This window comes from Hylobates moloch, unplaced genomic scaffold (assembly GCF_009828535.3).
Source record: "Hylobates moloch isolate HMO894 unplaced genomic scaffold, HMol_V3 SCAFFOLD_20, whole genome shotgun sequence".
NCBI lineage: Eukaryota > Metazoa > Chordata > Mammalia > Primates > Hylobatidae > Hylobates > Hylobates moloch.
In genome coordinates, this window is record NW_026652295.1 from 30534154 (window position 1) to 30558721 (window position 24568).

The following is a 24568-nucleotide window of genomic DNA, read 5'->3' on the forward strand; positions in this document are numbered from 1 at the left end:
GCCTCTGTTACCTTGACTTGTCTCAGATATCGTCGACCCGAGACGGGTCCTGGCACGAGGAATGTAAGGCTGTCTCTATTATTTTGACTTGCTCCAGCAAGGGAGAAGCCCATGCAAGGCTCTTACTGACCATGTGTTTCATTTCTAGCTTTGATGTCTGGGCACCAATTTCCCTAGGTTTAACTATTTGCTCAATGTTAAGGCAATGCTGTGGAAATCTGTCTGTGTAACTGGGGTGCTATGCAGGCCTGTCTGTGTGACTGTCAGGGAGAATTGGCCTGCCACAAACTGACCCTTGACCATTGGGTTGAGAAACTTGGAGGTCATTTGTGACTCTGACATGTGGTTTAAGTAAAGTGGTGGGGATGAGAGCCTGACTGAGGGAAATTCAAGAGTGAATGAGAGGTGAGAAAGTAGAGGCAGTGAGAAGTTTTGTTAAGTGGAGAGAGAAGTGAAACACTGAGGGAGTGAGCTGGGTCAGGGAAGAGTTTTTAAATTTAAAAATAAATGCATTATTTTATACGTATAAAATTTTTTAAAATTTTTTTTGCACACAAAACAAACATTTTCTAAAAATACATACAAACAAAAAGATGCATATCAAACATATTAGGAAGGTTGCACATGGGAAGATGGGGAATAGAAATGGGGAGTGGGAATTAAAGAAAATAAATGAGAGAGGGACTTTGTATGTATCAATGATAATAACTCAATCCTCTATTTGACAAAGAAGAAGGAGAAGGAAGAGGAAGAAAAAGACAGTGGGATAAAGGATCAGAAAGGGAGGAAAATAGAAAAAATTAGAGTATGACTCCAGGGTAGACCTGTTTTGTTGTCGCTGGGTTGGTTGGTTGGTTTGTCTGTTGTATTTTTCATATGTTTCGCCATGTTGGCCAGGCTGGTCTTGAACTCCTAGCCTCAAGTGATCAACCTGCCTTGGCCTCCCAGAGTGCTGGGACTACAGGCGTGAGCCACCACGTCCAGCCCCCACATTGCTTCTGGCCTCCGTGGTAGACCTCCCAGACGGGGCGGCCGGGCAGAGGTGCTCCCCACATCCCAGACAGCGCAGCCGGGCAGAGGTGCTCCTCACTTCCCAGACGGGGCAGCCGGGCAGAGATGCTCCTCACTTCCTAGACAGGGTGGTGACCGGGCAGAGGAGCTCCTCACTTCCCGGAAGGGGCGGCCGGGCAGAGGCGCTCCTCACTTCTTCCCAGACGGGGTGGCCGGGCAGAGGCGCTTTTATATGCATAAATATATAGGTATTACAAAGAATAATTATGTTCTTCATCAGGCAGCTTATGAAGTAAAATCTTCCCAGCAGGGCGAGGTGGCTCACACCTGTAATCCCAGCACTTTGGGAGGCCGAGGTGGGCAGATCACCTGAGGTCAGGAGTTGGAGGCCAGCCTGGCTAACATGGCGAAATCCTGTCTCTACTAAAACATTAGCCAGGTGTGGTGGTGGGTGCCTATAATCCCAGCTACTAGGGAGGCTGAGGCAGGAGAATCGCTTGAACCCGGGAGGCGGAGGTTGCAGTGAGCTGAGATCGTGCCATTGCACTCCAGCCTGGGTGACAGAGGGAGACTCCAACTCAAAAAAAAAACAAGAAAGCAAAAACGGCCGGGCGCGGTGGCTCACGCTTGTAATCCCAGCACTTTGGGAGGCCGAGGCGGGCGGATCACGAGGTCAGGAGATCGAGACCACGGTGAAACCCCGTCTCTACTAAAAATACAAAAAAATTAGCCGGGCGTAGTGGCGAGCGCCTGTAGTCCCAGCTACTCGGAGAGGCTGAGGCAGGAGAATGGCGTGAACCTGGGAGGCGGAGCTTGCAGTGAGCCGAGAGCACGCCACTGCACTCCAGCCTGGGCGACAGAGCAAGACTCCGTCTCAAAAAAAAAAAAAGAAAGCAAAAACAAGAAGCAAAACAAAAAAACAAAATCTTCCCCAGTATAGTTGAGGCTCCCTGAATTTCCCTTTCCAGATTCCTTTTCTGCCAAAGGGTAAGCACCATTCTCTGAATGTTGTGCTTTTACTACCTAGGTGAGAAGCAAAAGAGTTTTTTTCTTTCTTTTCAGAGATGAAGTATAATATTATAGCATGTATGTATAATGATGGCAGTGTTGCAGTACAGAGGAGTAAACTGATTAAGCGAGAGAGAGAGAGAGAGATAGGGGATAATTTCAGGAGTAACATCTTTGAGCAGGTGAGAGGGAACAGGATCCCGGGGTACAGATGAGGTGGCAGGTGGGAGCAGGTCAGCTTCTCTGTGGTAGAGTTGCAGGTAGACTGGTGAATTTGGGGTGGGACCATGAGGAAGTTCCCTTCTGAAAGTTTCTGTTTTCTCATGAAATAGGAAGACAGGTCATCATCTTGTGAAGTTGTGGTCTCAGATTTGGGGAATGTGAACTGAGTAGGGAAAGGCGAGCTGGCATGCCACACTGAGGGCCCGCAGGAAGCAAGACCAGTCAGTATGACTGTGTGTTTCTCCCCAGCTGTTGAATGCAGGTGTGGAGCAGGCAGAGTGGGATTTGACCAGGGATAAAATGTGCCAGAGGAAGGGAGGCCAAGAGTACAGGGTGAGGGCTGAGAGGCGATTACCGTGTGGAACCTTGGAATCTAAACTGGGTAATGAGGAAAGTGAAGAATTGAGATCAAACAACAATGAAAAGTAAGAGTTAGTGGATGGGAGGCCCAGATGGGGTTGAAGAATTTTTGGGATGGGGTACTGGGGAGCAATATGAAAAGACTGAGGATGAGATTTTAGAAGGGCAGTAGGTATTGGTGGCAACCAAGTTGAAGGTATGACATAGGGAGAGAGGGAAGCAGGGAGAAATAAATCACTGCAAGAGAAGGGCAGGGTACTAGAGAATCTGCATGAACATTGAAAACAAAATAATAAAATGGGGCCACGCACTGTAGCTCACGCCTATAATCCCGGCACTTTGGGAGGCTGAGGCAGGCAGATTGTGTGAATTCAGGAGTTCAAGACCGGCCTGGGCAACATAGTGTGACCTCATCTCCATTAAATATCAGAGGCCAGGCGCAGTGGCTCATGCCTGTAATCCCAGCAGTTTGGGAGGCCGAGGTGGGTGGATCACGAGGTCAGGAGTTCGAGACCAGCCTGACCAATATGGTGAAACCCCATTTCTACTAAAAATGCAAAAAATTAGCCGGGCATGGTGGCACACACCTGTAATCCCAGCTACTCAGGAGGCCGAGGCAGGAGAATCACTTGAATCTGGGAGGCGGAGGTTGCAGTGAGCTGAGATGGCACCATTGCACTCCAGCTTGGGCAACAAGAGTAAAATTCCGTCTCAAAAAAAACAAAACCAAACAAACAAAAAAACAGGCCAGGGGCGGTGGCTCACGCCTGTAATCCCAGCACTTTGGGAGGGTGAGGAGGGCGGATCACCAGGTCAGGAGATTGAGACCATCCCGGTTAACACGGTGAAACCCCGTGTCTACTAAAAATACAAAAACAAAATTAGCTGGGCATGGTGGCGGGCGCCTGTAGTCCCAGCTACTTGGGAGGCTGAGGTGGGAGGCGGGAGAATGGCATGAACCTGGGAGGCAGAGCTTGCAGTGAGCCGAGATCGCACCACTGCACTCCAGGCTAGGCGACAGAGTGAGACTCTGTCTCAAAAAAAAAAAAAACAACCTAAAGTTATCTGGGCGTGGTGGCAGGCGCCTGTAATCCTAGCTACTCAGAGGCTGAGGCAGAGAATTGCTTGAATCCAGGAGGCAGAGGTTGCAGTGAGCTGAGATTGTGCCACTGCACTCCAGTCTGGGCGACAGAGCCAGACTCCATCTCAAAAAAAAAATAAATAAAAATCAGAAAAATTAGCCGGGAGGATCACTTGAGCCGAGAATCACTTGAACCCAGGAGATCGAAGCTCAGTGAGCTATGATCCTGCTGCTGCACTCCAGCCTGGGCGACAGAGTGAGACTCTGCCTCAGAAAAAAAAGAAAAAAGAAAAAGAGGCTGGCTCATGCGTGTAATCCCAGCACTTTGGGAGGCCGAGGTAGGCAGATCACCTAAGATCAGGAGTTCAAGACCAGCCTGGCCAACATGTTGAAACCCTGTCTCTACTAAAAATACAAAAACTAGCTGGGCATGGTGGCGGGTGCCTGTAATCACACCTACTAAGGCTGAGGCAGGAGAATCTATTGAACCCAGGAGGCAGAGGTTGCAGCGAGCTGAGATTGCACCACTGCACTCCAGCCTGGGTGACAAGAGCAAAACTCCGTCTCAAAAATAAATAAATAAATAATAAGAAGAAGAAAATGAAATGAGAGGTGGAAGTAGAGTGATCAGGTGCTGAATCTTCCATTGTTGAGGGGGAATCTAATCCTCAGATTCTAATCCCAGATTCTAATCCCAGAATCTAATCATGGGGGAATGAGAGCACCCATACAGATGTTATGGGAGGGCAGAGCCTCTCCTAGAGGATGGAGTCTCTGTCAATAGACGTGCCAGAGCCAAGGGTATCACCTGCAGAGGGAGGTGAGTCAGATAGGAAGAGGATCACATTGTAACTTTTTTTTTTTTTGAGACAGAGTCTCGCCCTGTTGCCCAGGCTGGAGTGCAGTGGCACAATCTCAGCTCACTGCAAGCTCTGCCTCCTGGATTCACGCCATTCTCTTGCCTCAGCCTCCCAAGTAGCTGGGACTACAGGTGCCCGCCACCACGCCCGGCTAATTTTTTGTACTTTTAGTGGAAATGGGGTTTCACTATGTTAGCCAGGATGGTCTCGATCTCCTGATCTCGTGATCCGCCCAGCTCGGCCTCCTAAAGTGCTGGGATTACAGGCGTGAGCCACTGCGCCTGGCCACACATTGTAACGTTTTATTTCCTCTTGAGGGAGGAGTCTGGGTGAGGTTAAGAGATCTGAGATTAAGAAACAAACATTCCTAAGGAAAAGCAAAAGAAAGCTAAGTCATTTTTTATTCATCTCTCCCTTTGCCTAATTCGTTTCAATTCAATTGAGTTCAAAGATTGGTAGAGGAGGTTTTATCTGATGAGGATCCGAAAAACAGAGATAAGCCAGATTTGACACCTGCCTTCAAGTAGCTCACAAGGTAAACTGTGTACGTCAAGATATCAGGTAGGAAGAGATGAGAAAATATGCAGATAACATGAATCTTAGATCTAGATACTTTTCTCCTAAAGAAAATTGCCCGGGTTGAAGTCATTTTTTGGCCTTTCCATTCTCCCTGGGTGGTTCTTAAAGTGTCTGTAAACCTGTGATTCCCAACCTTGGCTGCCCTTTGGAATCACCTGGTCATGTCTTAAATACTGATGCCTGAGTTCCACCCCCAGAGATTCTTTTTTGTTTGTTTTGAGATAGGGTCTCACTCTGTTGCCCAGGCTGGAGCACGGTGTTCTGATCACTGCAGCCTCTGCCCCACAGGCCCAAGCAATCCTCCGTCTCACCCTCCCAAGTAGCTAAGACTACAGGTGAGCCATGGGGCTCGGCTAATTTTTTTTTTCTTTTTTTTTTTGAGACAGTGCCTCTCTGTCGCCCAGGCTGGAGTACGGTGGTGCGATCTGGGCTCACTGCAACCTCCGCCTCCTAGGTTCAAGCGATTCTCCTGCCTCAGTCTCCTGAGTAGCTGGGATTACAGGCATGTGCCACCATACCTGTCAGATTTTTGCAGTTTTAGTGGAGATGGGGTTTCACCATGTTGGCCAGGCTGGTCTTGAACGCCTGACCTCAGGTGATCCACCCACCTTGGCCTCCCAAAGTGCTGAGATTATATGTGTGAGCCACTGCACTTGGCCTAGGCTAATTTTTTTTTTTTTTTTTTTTGAGACGGAGTCTCGCTCTGTTGCCCAGGCTGGAGTGCATAGCGTGATCTCGGCTCACTGCAAGCTCCACCTCCCGGGTTCACGCCATTCTCCTGCCTCAGCCTCCTGAGTAGCTGGGACTACAGGCACCCGCCACCACGCCCAGCTAATTTTTTTGTATTTTTAGGAGAGACAGGGTTTCACCGTGTTAGCCAGGATGGTCTCGATCTGGCCTAGGCTAATTTTTAAACTTTTTTGTAGAGATGGGGTCTCACCATATTGCCCAGGCTAGTCTCGAACTCCTGGGCTTAAACGATCCTCCTGCTTCTACTTCCCAGAGTGCTGGGATTACAGGTGTGAGCCACTGGCACTGGGCCCAGAAATTCTGATTTAATTGTTTTAGGATGCGACCTGGGCTTTCAGATGTTTCAGTGCTCCCCAGTGGATTGTCATGTGTAACCTGGGGTAAGAACCGTTGCTCCGAGAAATGCCTGAAGCTCTGTTTGGAAACCCACTGCTTTAATCTAACCCAGAGGAAAGAGAGACACCTTTTTGCTACAGTGAGGGATGAACTGATCTGGATCTTGAAAGATATTATAGATAAAATTTGACCAAGTAGAGAGGCAGATGTGAAGAGGGGGAGAACATCATGAGCAAGAGCCTAGATGTGGTCTAAAGCCTCTGAAACTTGTGACAAGCTGCAAACAATTTGGTTTATAATAGGCAGAGATTTGGGAAGGAGGTCTAAGATTTGGGAACAGCTGGGCAAATACTTGGAGGTGGGAATGATGAGTAATTCAGTATGGTTAGAAATTAGAATGAACAGAGAAGCTGGATGATTTCAAATTATGGAAGGTGTTAAAGGCCAGATTAAAATTTTGTAAATAATAGAGTAGGCAGTAGGGAACCTTGAAGGGCTTTTGAGCAGTGGAGTTATGAAAGTGTGTTTAGGGAGGCTGATCTGACAATAGTGTGGATGGAGACTTGAGGTAGGGAGAGGTAGGAAGCAGGGAGACCTGTTGGGAAAGCTGATGCAATAATCCTAATGAGGTAATTTTTCCAGCAAGGGCTGGGGAAAAATTACAGATTCAAAAGACATTGTGGTGGCAGAACTGACTAGGCTTGAGAGCACACCAAAAATAAGGCAGGAGGGAGAGGGAGGAGGCAGCAAATTTCCAGATAAGGAAGAGTGATTGAGAAAATGGTCTATTAACAGAGACAGGGAAGCAGGTTTTCTGTGGCATTTCATCAGTTTGTTTTGGAATGTGTTGATTTTAGAGGACCAGCAAGCATCTTCCATGTGGCTATGATCTACAGGCACTGGAAAAAAACGTCTGCATGTAAAATACAGGTTGGAAAAGCATTTGATTAGCTGAGTTGAGTGAATGAGCTTTTCAAAGGAAAGTCTCAGAGAAGGAAAAAGAATCAGAGATGGACACTTAGGGGAAGGGAGGAGAAAAAGCAAGGAGGGAAGGCAGAGGTGGAATGGTTAGAGGTCTGTGTGGAGGCGGTGGGGGGAAGGGAGGTAATATGTTCCTGAACCTGGGTGTGTGGGGAATTCAGAGTTAAGGGACAAACATGGGAGGGTTTAGAGAGGCAGAATACTGTGAAAATGCCATTGATTTGGGATCTGGGTAATTGGTTGCCATTTGAGAGAGAGGTTTCAGGAGAATAGGGTGTGGATGCATATTTCAATAAGTCAAGAAATAGTGGGTATGAAAAAAAGACAGATACAGACATATCTCTGATAGCAATATTCCACCCCCTCCCCGGCCCCTTTTTTTTGAGATGGAGTTTCGCTCTTGTTGCCCAGGCTGGAGTGCAATGACGTGATCTTGGCTCACCGCAACCTCCACCTCCCGAGTTCAAGTGATTCTCCTGCTTCAGCCTTCCAAGTAGCTGGGACTGCAGGCGCCCGTCACCATGCCCGGCTAATTTTTTATTTTTAGTACAGATGGGGTTTCACCATGTTGGCAAGGCTGGTCCTGAACTCCTGACCTCAAGTGATCCGCCTGCCTTGGCCTCCCAAAGTGCTGGGATTACAGGTGTTAGCCACTGCGCCCAGCCGTGAATTCTGTTTTTCAAGAAGTTTGGTAAGGTAGACACATTAAATGCGAAACATCCAAAGGAGAACCCATGATATTCACACCTCACCCCACCCTCCTCCCACATCTCCTATCACATTTCCTATCTCAGTGCATGGCTTCCCTTCTAGACTGTAAGCTCTATGAGGTCAGGGGTCACACCTGCTGTCTGGGTGGATGTCTCACCAGCATCCAGCATGGAGTCTGCATGTTGCATAAATGCATAAATTCAGGATAGGACTCTGTCCTGTGGGTGTACAACCAGAGACCCAAGCCCACTGCTGGCACCATCCCCTAATCACCACTCCCCTCAAAAAAGAGGCCTATTGGTTGACCTCAGGATAGGAGAGGGCAACTAGTCCCAGGGAGACTTGAGAGGCCATTGACCTCCTCCCTGGGCTCCCACAGCAATGTGCTCTCTTTGCCTTTCCTATATCCCCTACACTCCAGCATGCAGGGCTCTAATCCAAGTTGTCTGCCACCCTCCAGCCCACAGTCAGGAACAGCTATGGGCAGCTGGCATCTCTTCTTGGCCCCCATCACTCTATCCTTGACCAGCTTCTTCACCATGGTCTGCCCTCTCTGTTCTCTTGTCTTCCTGGAGTTCTGGGGATAGTAGGGAATGGAAAAGGGGTACTGGGGAAATAAAACCTCACTGAGAAAATAAAGCCTCACTGAAAATGGATCCCAAGGTCTTCCTTGGTCGATTCCGAGGAAGCTCCCCTCCGTCCCCCATATTCATGTGTCTCTCTGGCGATCTGGGAATCTGCCTCCCTCACGTTAGTCTCTGTCGGGTTTTCTTTTTTTCCTTGGAAGAGGAGATGAAGGGAAGTGAAAGGGGGAACCAAAAGAGGGGAGGGTCTTTGCGGGGCCGCAGTCTTTGGAATTGCGGGCGATAAATCAACTAAGTCTCTTTAATATTGTCTTTCAGAAGTTCACACACACTCACATACAGATCAGAACAAGGCGGGGCCGCCGAGGGGAGCGGGGAGCGGGGACTTGGGAGGTCCATAGCCCGGATTCCCTTCTGCCCGGCTGCCCAGGGGCTGGGATGGGTGGAAGGGAGTATTTACAGAGTGTTTACAGGCAGGTTTCTTATCCCAGGGAGAAGGGTCCTACACCAGGAACTTCCCAAATGTCCTTAAAAAAAAAACAAAAGGAAAGGTTCTGGGATTAGCAAGAAAATAGGCAGAGACCTGGGTGGAGGAGGGACAAAAGTGTACTTGCGAAAAACAGGAGTGTGGAGGCCTTACTACCCAAGGGCTAGGTCCTTTTGCCGGAAGAAAGGGGGGGTCTGTCCGTCTGTGGGCGAGGCCTGGGGCCACAAACCCAATCACTGGACTGAATCACCCCGCGGAGAAGAAAAGAAGGCGGAGCCTGCCGACCTGGAGGCGGGGTTTTGTCAGAGCTGGGGCGGAGCTTATAGAGGAGGCGGGGGTTTAGGGACCAAACCGAGGTTGCTCGGCTGGGGGCGCTACACTTTGAGGGTGAGGGGGCCTGTAGCGATTGAGGGTCCGGTGTTTGGCCGGGATCCCGGAAAGCGGCGTCCCTGGCGGTGTGGGTTTTGGAGGGGTTCCTGAGGAACTGGATTCGGAGCTTGCTCGCAAGGCGAGACGTTCCGTGGAGGCGGAGTTTACGATGTATCCAAGTCTGACGGCCCCAGAAACGGGTGTGCAGGGCGCCCACTGGGTCCGCGGTATGACTGCAGAAAGAGCCTGGGAGATCGAGGGGCGCAGAGTGGGGCTGGACCAGGGGCGTTTTTAGGGATCCCAGTAGTTCTCGTGGTGCTGCGCGGCGATGATGATGACTACGGTGAGGATGGTACAGAGCACCATGGCCGCGATGCCCACGGCCAGGGAGATGAAGGAGAAGTTCCGGGCCTCGCGTGAAGCGATCTCGGCCGACACCATGTCTCCGCGGGCCAAGGCCGTGCGCACCTACGGAGGAGGGGTGGGGGAAGGAGGTCAAAGAGCTGCGGCCTCGTTCGAACGCCTCAGTCTTTCTCTAAGATGGTCCCCAGAACGCCCAGAACTCCCTGTCCCCGCCCCCAAACCGAGTATGCCCCTGCCCCCTACCTGCACGGCCTTGAAGATGGCAATGATGCCAGTAGGCCAGAAGCAACAGATGGTGGTCAGCACCGCGATAGGCATGTAGTCGTGTGGCGGGCGCCTCGGCTCCAGTAGGGCCAGCCCTGGGCCCTGGGGCGGCGGGGGGAGAGTGGAGGTCACTCCTGTCCCCCCCGGGGTCCCGCCTGCATATGGCTGCGGAAGGAAATTTGGGGGGAAGGGGCATCACTACGACCCTCTCCCAGCCTACCAGCGTTGGGCGGCTGGCAGAGTGGCTTTAAAAGCACAATTTTCACCTATGGCTTCTCAAAATAAAGCACCCATTACCCTTCCAGGACACCCATAAATTCCACCTAAGCCCCTCTCCTCCCTTCCTTGCTTCATTAACCATCCTATTCTTGGGCTTTCTACATTCTCTCCAGCAAGGTATGGTCCCACTGGGGCTGTCCTGGCCTCACGGCAGACCTTGTTTCTTCCCTCCAGACACCTACCAGGCCTCCCCTACCCACGTAGTCCCAGGCTTCTCCCACATCCCTCTTGGTTCCCAGCTTCCATTCCCCTCCCTCCCCCGCCAGGCGGTTTCCTACTTTCAGACCTCTTCTGAACTTCTAGGCTCCGATCCCCCTCCCAGGCCCTGACTTTGGGCACCAGTAGACTCCTACTCCCGGGTCTCTCCCTAGTCCTTCCTGTCTCAGGTTTCCTTCTTTCTAGGGCTTCTCCCAGGAACACTACCTGTTCCCTGCCCTTGTTCCTACCAGCCCGCAGCGTATCCCCAATTTCTTTTTTTTTTCTTTTTCTTTTTTTTTATTATACTTTAGGGTTTTAGGGTACATGTGCACAATGTGCAGGTTTGTTACATATGTATCCATGTGCCATGTTGATTTCCTGCACCCATTAACTCGTCATTTAGCATTAGGTGTATCTCCTAATGCTGTCCCTCCCCCCTCCCCCCACCCCACAACAGTCCCCGTATCCCCAATTTCAAGTCCTGTATCGCACCGCCCTCTTTCCCATGCCCCTGTCTGCCCGGCACTCACCGTGCCCACCGGGTAGACCGGCACGTAAGCAGTGCAGGGCTGCAGCTGCAGGGGGTATCCGGGCGCTACGTAGCCCCCCAGCGGCAGCGTGCCCACAGTCCCCGCGTGCGTAGGCACCACGAAGCCGGGGGCCTGGGCAGTCTGGGCTGGCGCCGGCGGGGGCGGGGCAGCGGCAGCGGGCGGCGGCGGGGGAAGTGGGCCCTCGAAGCGAGTCTCCTGCAGGTAAGGGTCGGGTGGCATGCGGGGCAAGGTAGCGCAGCCGGGTGGGGGTGCCCCGGCAGCAGGGCCGGGAGGGGCGTGGTGGGGGGGCCTCGGCAGCGTGGCGGAGGAGGAGGGACCGCGCTGAGCGGTGGCCGCGGAAGAGGCCAGGCCCCCTGCCCCTAAGCGCGGGAGGGTGGCGGTGCCAGACTGATGGTAGTGGTGGTGGTGGTGATGGTGTGAGGAAGGGGCTGCCTGTGGCGGTGGGGCTGGGGGTTCGGCTGGAGGCTGAGGGGCATTGTAGGGCGGTGGAGAAGTGTGAGGGACTGAGTCTGGGAGTCCTGGGGGAGGTGAGTGGAGGAGAGTATAAGAGGAAAGATGACACAGTGATGAGTTGAGGAGGGGGTAAGGGGAAACACAGCCGGTCAGGGATGGAGAAAGATAATGGGAGAGACACATAGAGAGAGACGGGTGAGAAACCATCTCTAATTTGAGGGGCAAGAGAGGGGCTGTATCTAGGCCATCTGCCCCCCTCCTTCTTCCTTCCAATCTAGTTTTGAGGTCACAACTCTGGTCTGCTTCTTTTCTGTCTTTTTCATCACCATGCACCCAGCTCTCACCTGCAGACCCAATCCCCTCTCCTTTGCTATAGCTGCCTTTGGGCTGGCCTATCCGAGCTAGTCCTGTGTGTGCGTATGCGTAGACATGCAACCCTGTGTTAATATGTGCTCAATTCAACAGTTGTATAAACACATGTGGGATGACATGTGTTCCACTCTGCTGTTCCTTCAGTGGGGGGAGGAGTGCCCCAGCCTCTGTGAGAATCTCGGGACCTCTTTTAGGGCAGATTAAGAAGAGCCCTCTGGATTTTGCTCCCTTGACAACCCCCATCTGGTCATGTCTCCATATTTCCCCACAGGATGTCTCCATGCCAGCCAGTGATTGTCCATCTGTCACTCCCAGTGATGCCATCCCTGCAGAACCTGGCTGTACCTCCTTCACCCTCTCAACCTACCTCCCTGCCCATGTTGTTGGCAAGGGGCAAAGGCTGCGACTGGAAAGAGGAAAGGAAGAGAACGGGGGAGACAGGAAGAGGAGGGGGACTGGGAGAGTGTTGAGAGCTGGAGAGAAGGGGAATGAAATAGAACCACAGCTGAGGAGGGGTAAGGGAGGGGGTTGGGGCAAGGGGGATGGAGAGTCTGGAGACAGTGGAGGGGGTGGGAGGTTTTGTTATTGTTTTTACCTGACTTTTCGGATGACATGCCTGCGGTCTCTCCGGGACAGGGTCCCTGCAGCCGGAGTGGGGGTCCTTGGCCGGTGCTGGAGTCTGGGTGCTGGATGGCGCAGCCGGCAGCAGCGCAGAGATGGAGAGATGAAGGCAGCGGCGGGGGGGGGGGGGGGGGGGGGGGGGAGGGGGGAGGTGGGGGGGCGGGCGGAGGGAGAGCGGGGAGGGGGGGAGCTTAAAGGGACCGAGGCGAGGGAGGGCGAGCGCTTCAGACGTTTCCCACTCGGCTCTCTCTGCTCTGACCACCTCTCCTCCTCTCACCCCGGCATTCAAGCCCCCAGTTTGGGCTCCTTTGAAGTTGTCATGGAAACACGGAGGCTAGACCAGGCGAGGCGGGTGGGACTAAGGAAAGGAAGGAGGGAGAGAGAACTCTCTGGAGTCTCCCCCTCCAAGACTCACTTAGTGATTGTATTGTGGGAGGAAGTGAACAGGTTCTCAGTGGAGTTAATAACCCAGGTGCCTCCAGAGGCAGGTCGTCTCCCCCTCTTAGCTCCCTGCAAGGTGCCAGGGTCTTCTCCCAAATCCTTAGCCCCCGTTTCCTCCTCTTTAGAAGAGATAAATACTTGTGTGTGAGAGAGAATTGTGCAGAGTTCAGAACTGCGATGGTCTGAAAAGTTCCCAGGGTATGGTGAACCTGCCAACCTAGCAGTAAAGAGGGAGGCCCAGGTCTGTAAATCAGGGGGAGCTGGGCCTTGGAGGGAAAAGAGAGAGAGAGTTTGGGCGGTGTGCAGACATACCTTCTTCGTCCAGGACTAAAGAGCTGAAGCTCTTTTGGAGGGGGTAGGGGGTATGACTTAACTGCTCATTTCTGGCAGCTCTGTTGGTAATGTGTGCTTGTTCCCCCACTTTGCTTTTGAGGCTGCTTAGAGTCTCTGGGCCAGTCAATGTTCAGATCCATTCCCTAAAGCCCCCTACTCCCACCCACCACCTCCCACCAAGACGCATCTCCACCTCCTGAGTCGACCTGCGGTACAGCGTTATTAGTCTTATTTGCTTATTGCATCTTGGGAGCGCGTGGGTGGGTGAAGGGAGCGAGGATAGGAAGTCTATGGAGATTTACACCAGTTTTGTTTTTTTTTTTTTTTAAACAAAAACACAGCCAGATAATCATTATTCTTCCCTTACGTCCCCCCAGCCCCCACCTGGGGCAGTCGCTTTCCCGGCTGCGTCTCTTTTCGTCCATGCCCAAGTGGAAACTACAGAGCAGTATAGAGGCTCTCGCTGAAACCAGTCCCAGGCTCCAGAGTCAGATCACGGCTTCACACCAGTCGTTCTGGTCACTTAGGCGTTCGCGTGAGCCGTCAACCCCTTACCGCCACCCCATCGTCACTCTACACCATTCTGAGCGCAAAAATGGTTTGATTGAGACAAATTTAGACCAAGCAATGACCTTGTAAACAGAGAGAGGGGCTCAGACATGCTGAGAAATCCTTATCTTTAGAGAAACGTCTTTAAATGCTAAGTAAAAGCCCTGAGGCACTAGGGTGTCGGGTAGGGGTCACAGGCGGAGAGGTGGGGCGCCTGGGGGTTTCGGTAGGGAGCCACCCACAGATAACTCAGACAGCCAGATTCTGGGGGTCGCTCAGGTTGAAAGACTGGTCGAAATTACTCGGGCATGAGTCAGCGCATCCCTACGCGCCCTCCACCCCTTGAGGGTGGGTCGCTTATAGGGAGGGGAGTAGAGTAGGGCAGGAGAAACTGGGCCAGGCTGCACTTAGCTCAAGGGGCCTCGAGGACTCTCCGCGTCTCTGGAGACAAGGGCACTACACGCACTTCAGAATGAAGAGTTGTAAGTCGCTGACCTGGGGCGGACTGGAGGGTGGGGTGGGGGTGGGTGTTGAGGGGCACGCCTGGGCTGGCATCAGCCCTCCAGGCCACCCTGCCACTCACCCAGCACACGGCAAAATGCAGAGGACTACCTTTCCCTGGTCCGCCCCCTGGCCGCCCCTTGGGTAATGAAAACTTCGTGTTCTGCTGCGGAGCCAGACGCCTGCATTGGGAAGTGGGGAGAATCAAGGCGGGGAAATCGGACCTTTGGGTCGCTGGGGGCAACGAAGCCTGGAGAGGCCTTCTTTCCATTCCCAGAATATGTTTGCTGCTTTTTCCTCTCCCCACTGGCCTAAATGGATCGCTCCGCCTATTTCCTCCCCAGCACTTAGGGCGCAATGGAATATTCCACTGCCCCTCCTGTCCTGGGTCTGTGTTGCGGGGAACGCTCGCGCGGTTGCCAGAGAAAGCCCCGGACGTGACGGATTTGCGCGACCCCAAGCAGCCCGCCCTTCCCCCTCCCTTCCGTCATTCCCCTGCGCTCTCTTTCCTCACCCTTCGCCCCCCACCGTGGGTTCCAGACTTGGTATAAGTAAACGGCGGGTGGAGCGAGGCCTACGGACCCAGGCCAGGTGGGAGTTTGCACTCTTCAAGGGGCCTGGGCTGCTGCTCAGGGGTATTAAAGAACTCCGCGTTGTTCATGGCTGGGGCGATGCATTAGGAAGATCCTGGACCTAGAGAACAAGTCCCCCGAACGCTGAGTTGGGGGCGGGACTTCGGGTGCGCGTTGGTGCGTCAACGTGGTGGGGGGGGTGTGTTTGTAGGGAGAGGGCTGGAGTAAGTTAAAAGTAGGCTATTTTGTGACACGGACCTGGTGTGGGAGCGAGAGGAGGTGGCTTGATTGCCCGGCGTCTGTTCCGAGGGAGGAGGGTGTTGCCATCTCCCTCACATGCCATTATCACCCCTTTCTCAGGCGGGAGCATGCTGGGGCTCTGGGGGCAGCGGCTCCCCGCGGTGTGGGTCCTGCTCCTGTTGCCTTTCCTGCCGCTGCTGCTGCTTGCAGCCCCCGCGCCCCACCGCGCGTCCTACAAGCCGGTCATCGTGGTGCATGGGCTCTTCGACAGCTCGTACAGCTTCCGCCACCTGCTGGAATACATCAATGAGGTCTGACAGGGGACACCTGGGTGCAGGGCGTTAGAGGCGTCTACTGTGGCAGGGGAGGGAGAGCGGGGAACTGAAAGCCACCCCTCTGGGCCTGCCCAGTTCCTCAGGGAGCTGTTGCTGGCGTGGGGGAGAGTTGGGGGACGGGATCCCTGGTTCTAGCAGGGTACAATAGACCTGTGGACGCGGGCCAGGGGGTGGCGTGTGGGAGCTTCTTAGCCTATCCCCGGTGGCTGCATTGCCCCCTTCCCACAGACACACCCCGGGACTGTGGTGACAGTGCTCGATCTCTTCGATGGGAGAGAGAGCTTGCGACCCCTGTGGGAACAGGTGCAAGGGTTCCGAGAGGCTGTGGTCCCCATCATGGCAAAGGCCCCTCAAGGGGTGCATCTCATCTGCTACTCGCAGGGTAGGCGACTCCCCTGCCCCTAACTCCTAAGCCCTATCTGAGGCTTGATCCTTATCTGAGGGACACTTCCTAGTGTCCCTTTTTCTGAAACACATTGCTCCAGGCACAACCCTGGTACCTGAGCCCTTCCTTTCTGACTTCCCTCAGCACCTGGGTCTCATCTCTGTCTTGAATGGGAGGGAGGCTCCCTACACTGCTGCTCCTTTGCTTCCTGTTACCCATGGTTCTTGGACATAAGGACTAATGGGGCAGGTAAAAACATCCTAGAATTAGAGGCAGGAGGCCCAGCATCTAATTCGGGCTCAGTCACTTATATGATGTGTGACCTTTTGGCACAGGGTGTGCCTGCCTTCCGTAAGCCTCAGTCTCCTTTATGTACAGTGTGTGTCTGTGTGTGTGTGTGTGTGTGTGTGTGTGTGTGTGTGTGATGGGGGTGGGGGGTGCTGCTGGCTTTGCTGTCCTTAAGTGCCTGCCCAATGTGGTGTTCTGCCTACAGGGGGCCTTGTGTGCCGGGCTCTGCTTTCTGTCATGGATGATCACAATGTGGATTCTTTCATCTCTCTCTCCTCTCCACAGATGGGACAGTATGGAGGTGAGTGGGCACTAGACTCCATAGAATGCCCTGAGTTTTGGGGGAACAGAGGTTTATGGTCACTTAGCACTGCCATTCTCTTGCCAGACACGGACTACTTGAAGTGGCTGTTCCCCACCTCCATGCGGTCTAACCTCTATCGGATCTGCTATAGCCCCTGGGGCCAGGAATTCTCCATCTGCAACTACTGGCATGGTGAGTGGGGATGCTGAACTGGGGCTTCCATGGATCAGGTCAGTTGCTTCCACCTCTGCTACAACCAATAGCAGTGATGACAATAAAAATACCTTACATTTATTGAGCTATTTGAACAGGCTTTGTTCAGAATTTATTTTTTTTTTTGAGACGGAGTCTTGTTCTGTTGCCCAGGCTGGAGTGCAGTGCACCATCTCGGCTCACTGCAACCTCCGCCTCCCAGGTTCAAGCGATCCTCCTGCCTCCGTACCCCTAGTAGCTGGGATTACGGGCAGGCGCCATCATGCCCAGCTAAGTTTTATATTTTAAGTAGAGATGGAGTTTCGCTGTGTTGGCCAGGTTCATCTCCAACTCCTGACCTCAGGTGATCCACTCGACTCGGCCTCCCAAAGTGCTGGGATTACAGGTGTGAACCATTGCACCTGGCCCAGAATGTTTTAAGTGTGTCACCTTATTGCCTCAGAAGGTTTAGTCTGATGCAGGAGTCAGCAAACCTTGTCTATAAAGGGCCAGAGAGTAAATATTTTTGACTTTGTAGGACATATAGTCTGTTTCACAACTCCTCAATTCTGCTGTTGTAGTGTGAAAGCAGCCATGTACCATATGTGAATGAATGTGCCTGTGTTCCAATAAAACTTCATTTACAAAAACAAGCAGCAGGCTGGATTTGGCCCTTTGGTCACAGTTTGCCAACCTTTAGACCAGACCATGGGGCCAGAATACTTGGGTTTGAATCTTGACCGTATTGGGTGCCTTTGGGCAAGTTACTTAACCATTCTGTTACTCAGTTTTCCTTATCTGTAAAATATTATAGCATGTACTTCACCGGGTGGTTGTAAGGATTAAATAAATAAATGAATGCAACGTACTTTGAATAGTACCTGGCTCATATAGTAGATGCTAGATAGAAGTACTTGCTATTGCCAGGTGTGGTGGCTCACACCTGTAATCCCAACATCTTGGGAGGTGGAGGTGGGCGGATCACCTGAGGTCAGGAGTTCGAGACCAGCCTGGCCAACATGGTGAAACCCCATCTCTACTAAAAATACAAAAAAAATTAGCTGAACGTGGGCACACGCTTGTAATCCCAGCTACTCGGGATGCTGAGTCAGGACAATTGCTTGAACCCGGGAGGCAGAGGTTGCAGTGAGCGGAGATCGTGCCACTGCACTTCAGCCTGGGTGACAGAGTGAGATTTTGTCTCAAAAAAAAAAAGTACTTGTTACTATGTTTACAGTTATTATCACTACTATTATTATTTTGAGATGGAGTCTCACTGTGTCTCCCAGGATGGAGTGCAGTGGTGCTGTCTCGGCTCACTGTAACCTCCACCTCCTGGGTTCAAGTGATTCCAGCCCCCCGAGTAGCTGGGATTACAGGCATGCACCACCACGCCTGGCTAACTTTTGTATTTTTAGTAGAGACAGGGTTTCACCATGTTAGCCAGGCTGGTCTTAAACTCCTGACTTCAAGTGATCCACCTGCCTCGACCTCCCAAAGTGCTGGGATTACAGGTGTGAGCCACCGCACCTGGCCCACATTATCACTACTATTTTATTACTATCCACCTTGACTATTGCTGCAGCTTCCTTATGGGGCTTTTCACCACCAGTCTTGCCTCCCTTTTCTGCTTCTTTTTCTAACTGCCATTTGTACCCAGATCCCCACCACGATGACTTGTACCTCAATGCCAGCAGCTTCCTGGCCCTGATCAATGGGGAAAGAGACCATCCCAATGCCACAGGTGAGAATTCAGGCTCCTACCTGTGTCACTTTTTCTGCTTCTTTGACTTCCTATGTCTCCCTCTCCAACCTGGCCTGACCCCTGTGGCTGACTCAGCCTCTCTTCTTCCCATCCTACAGTATGGCGGAAGAACTTTCTTCGTGTGGGTCACCTGGTGCTGATTGGGGGCCCTGATGATGGTGTTATTACTCCCTGGCAGTCCAGGTAATAAGGGATTGTGTGGCCTGAAGATTGGCTAAAGATATCCCCCAACCCCAATTGGTCTTTATCTCATGCCTAAACTGGCCTGCTCCTTCCACTGTTCAGTTAGTGCTCCTCCCCTATCATGTCACCCAAGACAAAAACATGGGAGTCATATCCCAACCCCTTGTATGAAGCCAATCACTAAGTCCTGCTGACTCTTCTCCTCTGTATCCCTATCACTCCCTCCCCCACTTTATAAAAACTTTAAATTTTGAAATTCTTACAGATTCCTAGGAAATTGCAAAGATAGTATAGAGAGGCCCTTCACCCAGCTTCCCCCAGGGGTTGCATCCTATGTAATTATAGCACAATATCAAAACCAGGAAATTCACATTGGTTCAATGTGTGTGTGTAGTTCTATACCGTTTTATCACATTTCCTACCACCTCTTTACTTACCTGGACTATTATAACGGCCTCCAGCTTTGTCCCCTCCATCCTATTCCTTAGAAAAAAATCCATGGCTCCGTGGTACTATGTGCTTGCCTGTGTTATAGGTCACCATGTGTAATCTGTAATGTCACCTGAGCTACTTGAATCGCTCAACAAATATTTATTCAACATTATGGGCACAGGCTTGTTCTGGGCCCTGGGGATGCAGTGGTAAATAAAAGAGAAGTCCCTAATGTTATGTAGCTTATATTCTAGTTTGTAAGACAGCTGATACATATATACAAATATATATGTCAGGTAATAAAGCAGGGGAAAGGATTAGAGGATGACCAGGGCCTAGTTTCAATAGTGGCCGAAGAAGTCCTCCTGGAAGAGTCACCATTCAATTAGAGACTGAAGGAAGTGAAGGAGGGAGTTGTGCTCTGGGTGGAAGAACCCCCCAGGGAGAAGGTATAGCACCTGCAAAGGCCCTGAGGCACGTGTGAGGAATAAAGAGGCCAGCATGGCTAGTGCACAAGGAGCTGGGGAGAGGACAGGAGAGGAGCTAAAAGTGGTAGCAGGGGACCAGGCATGTCAAACCTTAGCAGGCCAAGGTAAGGCCCTTGATATTTTTTTCTTTTCTTTTTTGTGATAAAATATACATAACATAAAATTGCCATTTTAACCATTTAAAAATGTACAGTTTTGTGGCATTAAGTATACTCACATGGTTGTAAAACCATCACCCATCAGCACCATCCATCTCCAGAACTTCTTTTTCCCCAAACTGAAACTGTATAACCATTAAAAAATAGACCAGGTGTGGTGGCTCACGCCTGTAATCCCAGCATTTTGGGAGCCTGAGGCAGTGGATCACCTGAGGTCGGGAGTTTGAGACTAGCCCGACCAACATGGAGAAACCTCATCTGTACTAAAAATACAAAACTAGCTGGGTGTGGTGATGCATGCCTGTAATCCCAGCTACTTGGGAGGCTGAGGCAGGAGAATCACTTGAACCTGGGGGGCAGAGGTTGCGGTGAGCCAAGATTGCGCCATTGCACTCCAGCCTGGGCAACAAGAGCGAAACTCCATCTCGAAAAAAAAAATATATATATATATATATTCTCATCCCTATTTCCTGACAGTCCTGGTAACCAGGCTTTTGATTTTTTTTTAAAATTCTGAGTGAGATGGGAAGGCACTGGACAGTTTTCAGTGAAGGCAGGACATCCCTTACAATATTGTAATAATATAATAGTAAGTGATGAGTTTTATATACATCATGTCATTTCACATCTACCACAACCCTATGAATGATAGTGATAGCTCATGGTTATATAATATTTTTAATGTTCCAGGTCACTGTTTCTTTTCTTTTTTTTTTTTTTGAGACAGAGTTTTGCTCTTGTCGCCCAGGCTAGAGTGTAATAGCACAATCTCGGCTCACTGCAACCTCTGCCTCCTGGGTTCAAGCCATTCTCCTGCCTCACCTCCCAAGTGGCTGGGACTACAGGCGCCCACCACCATGCCTGGCTAATTTTTAGTATTTTTAGTAGAGACGGGGTTTCACTGTGTTAGCCAGGATGGTCTCGATCTCCTGACCTTGTGATCCGCCTGCTTCGGCCTCCCAAAGTGTTGGGATTACAGGCGTGAGCCACCGCGCCTAGCCAATATATATCTGTATATATATATAGATATATATTTTTTTGGAGTCTCGCTTGGTTGGAGTCTCGCTCGGTCACCCAGGCTGGAGTGCAGTGGTGTGATCTCTGCTCACTGCAAGCTCTGCCTCCTGGGTTCACACCATTCTCCTGCCTCAGCCTCCCAAGTCGCTGGGACTACAGGCACCTGCCACCATGCCCGGCTAATTTTTTTGTATTTTTAGTAGAGATGGGGTTTCACTGTGTTAGCCAGAATGGTCTCGATCTCCTGACCTCGTGATCCACCCACCTCGGCCTCCCAAAGTGCTAGGATTATGAGCCCACGCGCCCGGCCTTGCCCGGCCAATATTTTTTAATTAAAAGATTTTAACTCCATCTGGCTGGGTGCGGTGGCTCACGCCTATAATCCCAGCACTTTGGGAAGCCAAGGCGGGTGGATCACCAGAGGTCAGGAGTTCGAGAACAGCTGGCCAACGTGGAGAAACCCCATCTCTACTAAAAATACAAAAATTAGCCAGGCCTGGTGGCGCACGCCTGTAGTTCCAGCCACTCGGGAGGCTGAGGCAGAACTGCCTGAAACCAGGAGGCGGACGTTGCAATGAGCCGACAGGGTGCCACTGCACTCCAGCCTGGGCGACAGAGCAAGGCTCTGTGTCAAAAAAAAAAAAGAAAAAAAGATTTTAAGACCTTTTTATTTTGAAATAATTTCATACTTAAGAAAAGTTTGCGCCTGTAATCCTAGCACTTTGGGAGGCTGAGGCATGAGCCCAGGGGTTTGAGACCAGCCTGGGCAACATGGCAAAACCCTGTCTTTACCTAAAATACAAAATTAGCTGGGTGTGGTGGTGTGCCCTTGTAGTCCTAGCTACTCAGGAGGCTGAGGTTCGAGAATCGCTTGAGTCTATGAGGTCAAGGCTGCAGTGAGCCGAGATCTTGCCATTGCACTCCTGCCTGGGTGACAGAGTAAGACCCTGTCTCAAAAAAAAAAAAAAAAAAGTTACCAAAATAGCAAAAAGCAGTCATTTATACTCCTCACCTAGATTTCGCAAATGTTAACATTTTGTCATGTTTACATTAATATCTTTTTTCTCTAAATATATATACATTTATTTATATGTTAATATTATATTTAAATACAAACATAGATTCAATTTCCCTGAATATGCGCTCACAGATTATTCAAATTTTTCCAACTGTCCTTATAGAAAAAAATATACAGTGGAAGATCCAAATCAGGATCTTGAGTTGCATGATCTTGTTATGTCTCTTTAGTATCTTTTTTTTTTAATTTTTTTTTTTTTTTTGTTGGAGTTTCTCTCTTGTTGCCCAGGCTGGAGTGCAGTGGCAAATCTCGGCCCACTGCAACCTCCGCCTGCCAGGTTCAAGTGATTCTCCTGCCTTAGCCTCCCAAGTAGCTGGGATTATAGGCGCCCGCCACCATGCCCAACTAATTTTGTATTTTTAGTAGAGACGGGGTTTCTCCATGTTGGCCAGGCTGGTCGCGAACTGCTGACCTCAGGTGATCTGCCCACCTTGGTCTCCCAAAGTGCTGGGATTACACCTCAGGTGATCTGCCCACCTTGGTCTCCCAAAGTGCTGGGATTACAGGCATGAGCCACTGCGCCAGGCCTCTTTAGTATCTTTTAATCTGGAATGGTTTTTAGTCTTTGTCCATGACATTGATATTTTTGAAGCATATGGATCAGCTGTTGTGTAGAGTTTCCCTCAGTGTGGGTTGGATATTTCCTCATGCTTAGGTAATATTTTTTTTTTTTTTTTTTGAGATGTTATCCAGGCAGGAGTGCAGTGGCGCCATCCCGGCTCACTGCAACCTTCACCTCCCAGAATCAAGCAATTCTTCTGCCTCTGCCTCCCAAAGTGCTGGGATTACAGGCTTGAGCCACCACGCCGAGCTAATTTTGTATTTTTAGTAGAGATAGGGTTTCACCATGTTGGCCAGGCTGGTCTTGAACTCCCGACCTCAGGTGATCCGCCAGCCTTGGCCTCCCAAAGTGCTGGGATTACAGGTGTGAGCCACCTCGCCCGGCCGATAATGCATTTTTGATGGGTTTCTACAGAAGTGAGGTTGTATCTTCAGTGTATCACCTCATGAAGTACATTATATCCAGTAAGGTATTTTTGAGTGTCCTCCCTGCTACCTGCCTCCCCGGTAGGCCTTGGGTTCCTTTGGGACCTTAGCCCACCTTGATTTCTTCCTTTCCTTTTTCCTTTTCTTTTTTCTTTCCTTTCCTTTCCTTTCCTTTCCTTTTTGAGACGGGGTCCCGCTCTGTCACCCAGGCCAGAGTGCAGTGGCACGATCTTGACTCAATGCAACCTCCACCTCCCGGGTTCAAGTAATTATCCTGCCTCAGCCTCTTGGGTAGTTGGGATTACAGGCATCTGCCACCATGCCCAGCTAATTTTTGTATTTTTAGTAGAGATGGGGTTTCACCATTTTGGTCAGGCTGGTCTCGAACCCCTGGCCTCTGGTGATTTGCCTGCCTTGGCCTCCCAAAGTGCTGCAATTATAGGCGTGTGCCACTGCGCCCGGCTAGATTTTCTCCAGCTCTTCTGATAACCTCCCCCCAAATCTCTTTGTAGCTTCTTTGGTTTCTATGATGCAAATGAGACGGTCCTGGAGATGGAGGAGCAACTGGTGAGCCCCCTGGTATTACTTCCCCTTCCAGCCGCTGTCCCACCTTATTCCAGAGCCCTCTCTGTGACTCCTGAGCTGAAGGGTTCACCCTGTGGGGAGGAGGTCCAGGATCCCAGCAGTAACTCACTTTGTCTCTCCTTGTGTCTCTCTTCCATGCTTCCACGCCCCTTCGACCACCTTGAAGGTTTATCTGCGGGATTCTTTTGGGTTGAAGACTCTATTGGCCCGGGGGGCCATAGTGAGGTGTCCAATGGCCGGGATCCCCCACACAGCCTGGCACTCCAACCGTACCCTTTATGAGACCTGCATTGAACCTTGGCTCTCCTGAGGATATATTCAGGGGTCCCCAGGAACTCCTCGGTCCAGAGACCAAGTGGTGGCCTTGGAAAGCAGATGTCAGGCTTTGGTGTGCCTGTGACCACCTCATTGCTCCCATATTATCCCCCGTTTTTAGTAGAGACGGGGTTTTAGTAGAGACTTGGCCTCCCGGAACCCCCTTCCTCTGCTCCTCCGTGAATGACAATTCCAGGCCTCCCCTACCTCATGTCCTCTCATTTGGGGGATTGCTCCGTGCTATCCCTTTCTCTCAAGGCCGAAGTTGGGAAGTGAGAAACCATGTTTTTAACTTGTGGCTGCTTTTGCTGCTGCTGCTCCTCCGTATCTGGCTGTATGGGTGGAGAACCCACTCCGTGCCCACCACAGGGGTCTCCTTCCAGGCCACTCAGGACATTTTTAGCTTCTCTTCTCCCCATGTTCCCTTTTTTCTCTAAAGTCCCCTGTCATCAGCCCTCCCAACTCCTAAGAGGGACTACCCATGAGAGTGGGGTTCTGAGGCTCCCCTATGGGGACAGTTCCGTTCTTGAAGTGTCAGTGTTGGGGAATATCTGTGGCCTATGAGGCCCATCTCAGGTTTGGGGATCCCCCCAGTCCCTATGATCAGTGTTGGAGTACCCCCCTGGGAGAGCCTAGTTTCTTTGAGGCCCCAGGCCCTCTTTTAACTACCCTTGAATAGGTGTTATCCCTGTATTTATGGAAATAAAGTTCCATTTCCTCAGTGTGACTTGGCTCATTTCCAGGTGGAGGGGACCTGGCTCCCCAAGGAGGGTGGGGACGGAGACTGAGGCCTGGGTGCCCAGATGCCTGGTCTAGGGTGGGGACCCCCTTGGTGTTTCCGCTCTCTCTCAATGCCCATTCTTTGTGGGTTCCTGGTTCTCTGCGGGTTCTTTCCTGCTGAAGACAATTCTCTTCCTCTCCCAGTACCCAAGACTGGGGGGTTAAGCTCAGGGCTCCAGTGGTTTGGGCCTCAGCCTCAT

The 24568-nt window shown here is 51.2% G+C and overlaps 2 protein-coding genes across 6 annotated transcripts; one reads left to right on the forward strand and one right to left on the reverse strand.

The window, feature by feature from the left end:
* Nucleotides 1-44: 44 nt before the first annotated feature.
* PPT2 (palmitoyl-protein thioesterase 2) lies at nt 45-24309 on the forward strand. Of its 5 annotated transcripts, XM_058432062.1 has the most exons (10): nt 45-63; nt 12091-12334; nt 15197-15387; nt 15640-15793; nt 16290-16385; nt 16473-16580; nt 18241-18324; nt 18444-18528; nt 23201-23255; nt 23440-24309. In XM_058432062.1, exons 2-10 carry the CDS (start codon nt 12100-12102, stop codon nt 23581-23583), a joined length of 1152 nt encoding a protein of 383 aa, XP_058288045.1. In that variant the 5' UTR covers nt 45-63; nt 12091-12099; the 3' UTR covers nt 23584-24309. The 5 variants fall into 5 exon arrangements, with proteins under 5 accessions (XP_058288045.1, XP_031997244.1, XP_031997246.1 ...); XM_032141353.2 differs by lacking the exon at nt 45-63 and having other exon boundaries at nt 11857-12334; XM_032141355.2 differs by lacking the exons at nt 45-63; nt 12091-12334 and adding an exon at nt 13253-14245.
* Nucleotides 8771-12545, reverse strand: PRRT1 (proline rich transmembrane protein 1). The gene is made up of 4 exons (XM_032141369.2): nt 12415-12545; nt 10974-11512; nt 9946-10131; nt 8771-9807 (listed from the first exon to the last, which is right to left on the reverse strand). Exons 1-4 carry the CDS (start codon nt 12431-12433, stop codon nt 9631-9633), a joined length of 921 nt encoding a protein of 306 aa, XP_031997260.1. The 5' UTR covers nt 12434-12545; the 3' UTR covers nt 8771-9630.
* Nucleotides 24310-24568: the final 259 nt, after the last annotated feature.